Source organism: Garra rufa, chromosome 14, assembly GCF_049309525.1.
Source record: "Garra rufa chromosome 14, GarRuf1.0, whole genome shotgun sequence".
NCBI lineage: Eukaryota > Metazoa > Chordata > Actinopteri > Cypriniformes > Cyprinidae > Garra > Garra rufa.
Window position 1 is genome coordinate 8852033 of NC_133374.1, and position 4566 is coordinate 8856598.

General features: G+C 39.6%; 1 protein-coding gene across 1 annotated transcript in view; it reads right to left on the reverse strand.

Annotated features, from left to right (window-relative positions):
• Window positions 1-1297: 1297 nt before the first annotated feature.
• Window positions 1298-4566, reverse strand: part of LOC141285297 (roundabout homolog 2-like) — a 322679-nt gene continuing 319410 nt past the window's right edge. The window contains exon 4 of the mRNA XM_073818326.1: window positions 1298-1470. Within this exon, the coding sequence (XP_073674427.1) occupies window positions 1298-1470 (173 nt within the window). The remainder of the gene's footprint in view (window positions 1471-4566) is intronic.

Here is a 4566-nt window from a genome sequence, read left to right on the forward strand (position 1 = left end):
CCTATCACTTAGTAAAACTTAACATTTCAAGTTGACAAAACTTTTTTTGAGTTGACTGAATTTAAAATTTTAAGGCAGCCAGGTAACAAATTATTTTAAGTTGACTCAACAAAGTCCTTCTCTATATGATTTAACAGCTTCCACATGTTTCGTTTCTGTGATTTAGACAGCATAAATCAGCAGAACAACATATTCAGTAGTGCATTACCGGTGCAATCAATGCTGTTGTTTACATCCGAGTATCTCCATAATGGCCTCTATTGAGATTAACTGAGAAGAATTCATAAATTAGTGGAGGACTTTAAAACTCACAGAGAGAAGAAAACAGCAACAGATGGAAGTAAAGAAACAAGATACCCAACAAGTAAGCAGACAAAGAGAAAAGTAACAGCTTGCCTTCAAGATAAGCATCACCTCAAACTGAGATGTCCAGTGCAGGCCTCTGTGCTGAGCTGCATACTTGCGTACGTTTTATGTCTGGGTGTTTTAGTGTCCAGGTTTAAAGTGGACTGTTGTGCACAAATCTAATTTACTGCAAGAGAAGCACATACATGCTTACACACAAATAACACCTCTGGCACCATGGCTGGACAAACATCTGGGCTCTCAAAACAACCTCTCCACTGTGATTACATTGGCCTTCACAATCCTCATAAAAGCCCAGATGTCAAATGCAGAGACCCTAACATCTGCTCCATAAACATCCCCATAATGTCTCCATAACGTCCTCCTGAAAGTCCTTCCACGCTACTGAACATCGGACTCATCTTCGCGCTTTCCAGTTGCCGTGGCATCTGCATTCAGAAGAGGTGCCATCCAGCTAGGCCCACAATGCCGCCTGTCCGTCTGTGCGGCCCATCTGTAAACGGGGGTCCCCCCTCCTTCCACTTTCACACATAGGCACACACTCTGTCGCTTGGGAAAAAGGGGTTTCCATTGGCATGAAGGGTGTTGCAACGGTGCCAGACACCGACAATGAGACAATACTCACGGAAAACCAGCACGCGCCCATCTAACACATTTCTAGACTCTAACCGCCCCGTAAACCAACCCATACGAGACGTATTAATATGCACACGCTAATTCATGAATATGTAGGGTTAATAGACGGGGCTCCACGCTAATTCATTAATATGTAGGAGTTAATAGGCAGAGCACTGTGTTAATTGTATGCTGGATTCGATTCGCATTTGTGTATTAGAAACATTAGGCGAGTTTGGCGCCTTAGACGGACAGAGTACGCAATAGAGCACACATCTGGAAGCTTACTGCTAATAACCTTACTGGAGCTTTTGATTTACGTAGATATTTCCTCATCTTTGATGTGTGCAGGAACGATGACAGAATTCTTGTGTCTCAAGTAGACTGCTAAAACCCTGCTGAGAATAGAGAGCACTTCAGAGATTATCACCTGAGTGGATTTGAGATTAGCCCCAATCTTTTTATGTGCGGTTTTCCTCTGCGAAAAATCTGAAGATGAATGAGGATATAAAACAAGAACAAAGAGGAACCAGTCTAGCGTCTAGTGCAAACATTTACATGCGATTGAAACCACAACTGTACAAGATAAACATAAGCTAACAAAAACAATGGCAATTAGCATAATTGTGTTTAGTTTCTGTTCTGGATTTCTATTGTTTACATGTACATGTTTCTGAGTCAGCTTTTGAAATTTGGATCAGCGCAAAGAAAAGATGGAAAACTACGGTGGCTGGTTAATGAGGAAGTGTGTGGAGGAGGGAAGGAAGAGGTGTGTCATATTTAGAGGGCAGAAAGAGAGAATTCTGACGCAGTGACACCAGGGACAGAAAGAAAGGAGGGATTCAGTCGGACGCTGTCATGCTCAATCATGTAGAATTCCTGTCAGCTTTTGTCTCTCTGGAATAGCCGCACGTCTGTCTCCAAACTGCTATGGTTTGGAAGACCTCGCACTTCTACACACTATTCTGCTATTAAGCTTCAGCTGTTTTAAGGTAAAGACAGAATATTTAATTTGTTTTATGTAAGAATGCATTCAATTGATCAAAAATGGCAGAAACTTTACCATATATTACTTAAAATCATCAAATCAGCATATGCCATTTTTGCCATTTTATATTTTTGCCATTATATTTTATTGAACTCCTCCTAGAGATTTAATCAGATCAGCACCAAATTTGGTCAGTGTAATGCTTTGTGACGCTAAATTGCAAATATCTTGAGTTTTTGTTGAAGGGCGTTTCCATAGTGGCCTGACAAACTTGATGATGTTTCGCCATGAAACAGGAAGTTGTTATAATTCAGACATACAATGTCTGATTTGCACTGAACTTAATGTTTGATCAAAGTCCTGGCCTCAATACATATACATTCCAATATTCTGTAATAGTCACAGTTTGGCACATATAAATGACTTTGACATTTTTCTCCTGTATGTACCACTTTAATCCCATTTTGCTCACAATTTGCTGTTTTCTTAAAGCCAAATTGCAAGGGTTCTTTCAACACTACTTGCTTTTTATGTATTATTTTAAAAAATAACCAAATAAAATGCAATAACACTATTATTATTTCATCTCTTATATTTAATGGGTCACACTATGAGCAGTGTGAGCACCAAACCAAATATTCAGGTACTCTCATAAGAACCAGATTCAAAAACTTATATCTGTTTATCCATCTATACAGCTTATTACTTTCACTTTCTTTTTCTCTTTCGATTTACCTATTAACAACTTCATACTTCTTAACTAGTTTATGCTATTCCTTTGCTGCTTTACTTGGATATTTCCTTCAGGAAATACAAATCTAATTTCAACTGTTATTCCGCATTTCTCTAACTTCCATAAGAATCAAATTATCCCACACACAGCAAAACACATTCGCTAGAAGCTAAAAGCCTGCCTTCTCTTTCACTGACGGAGAAACAGCGCCTTATACTTTGAAGGAATACATTTTTAATAGTTCTCATGTTAAAAAAAATTAATGAAACTTGTCACCACCTGACAGCCGGCCCTAAATTCCCTTATAAACAAGTAAATAAATCTGTGTCCCTATCGATTGCGCCGTTATTTATCCTCTCTCAATCACCAGAGTGACGTGAAGCGAAGGAAAGGCGAGAGGAATGATGAGAAAGACGAGAAATATCCCTGCACACCTCCAGTCCTCCCTCCCTCCCTCTTTCAGTGTGTCCCTAATGAGCATGTCACCAGCAGAACACATTTCATATTGTTTAATTGATCTCCTCATCCATCATGAGAAGATCCAATATGTGGCGCTTTTAATCTCCGTGGGCCTCTAATCATAACCGTAGCTCACAGACGCTCGCCCCGCACGTACCGTACTCATCAAAGAACGGAGAACGTGAAGGTCGACTGTTTCGGCACATGGATTGAAGCTCGAATTAATGAGATACAGCAGAAATGTCTAGCATTTTAGCAAGTTTTGTTCTGGACCAATAACTTCAGTAGTTTCCAGAAGTCAAGCACTTTTAACTAAAATGGTGGAGCCTGCTAAGCGTGTGTTATTATCACACAGTCCTGAACACGTAGTCTGTCCTCTCCCTGTCAGGTTCACATAACTGATGGCCTCGCTAATGAAGGTTTACTAATTGATTGCGGAGAAAACAGCATATTACTCATGGAACAGTGGCGGGATCGAGGGACTAGCGGGACAGTTTGTCAATGCCTGCTGTTTTTTCATTGGCCGTTCAGCCATAAATGTCGTTGTGGTCGAATGGCATGTAAACACGGGAAGAAACTTGGATCAAACTTTAAAGCGCCTGCAACCGATCCTGATGTGAAAACACATTAAACGAATTACTGAAAATTATCCAGAGTAGTGCAAACAAAGGGGCTTTCTCCACATAATTAACAGAGAAATTGAAAGCAATTCATTCGGAAAACGCTTCGAACGGGAACGGGAACGAGAACGACGGCGGCTGGCTTTCTATTGTCTGTCACGAGCAGTAGCTCGCTGACCTGTTTTTCGCACAAAGCCGCTAATGTAAAAGAAGCTAACACGCGTGGGTAGGCGCTGCCTTTGATTAACTAATTATCAGACATTATCAAGACTAAACAGAATCCATTAACTGCTGGTCTGTTGTAGACATCCTCTCATTTCCCTCAGGAGCAACGAATGGCCCTCCCTGCTGCTAGAACGCTAACGTTACACACATACCTCTCCTATCAAATCTATAACAACTAATTCTTTTCTTTAATGAGCCTCTAATTGACTTTTGATGGTCGAGGACAATCGACAGCTTAAGGTCCCTTTTTAAATCATAACATAAACACACATTTACTTAGCTATAGCCTATATGACAACGTCTCATTGACTTACAATGCTAGCACATTAAGCTAATCGCAATTATGACTGACTAAACTGAATCCAAATCCCAGCCTTTTCACTGAAATACAACTTTTAGCATTTTTAAAAGTAAATAAACAGATTATTTAGTCTATTCATGTGTTATTTTAGTATCATTGACTCACTATTATAGTTTTGATAATATTTACAATTAGATTTTATATAGTTTTCACTTTACGTTTAAAGTTTAAAAAATGTTGGTGTGCGTTTCAGTCTTTT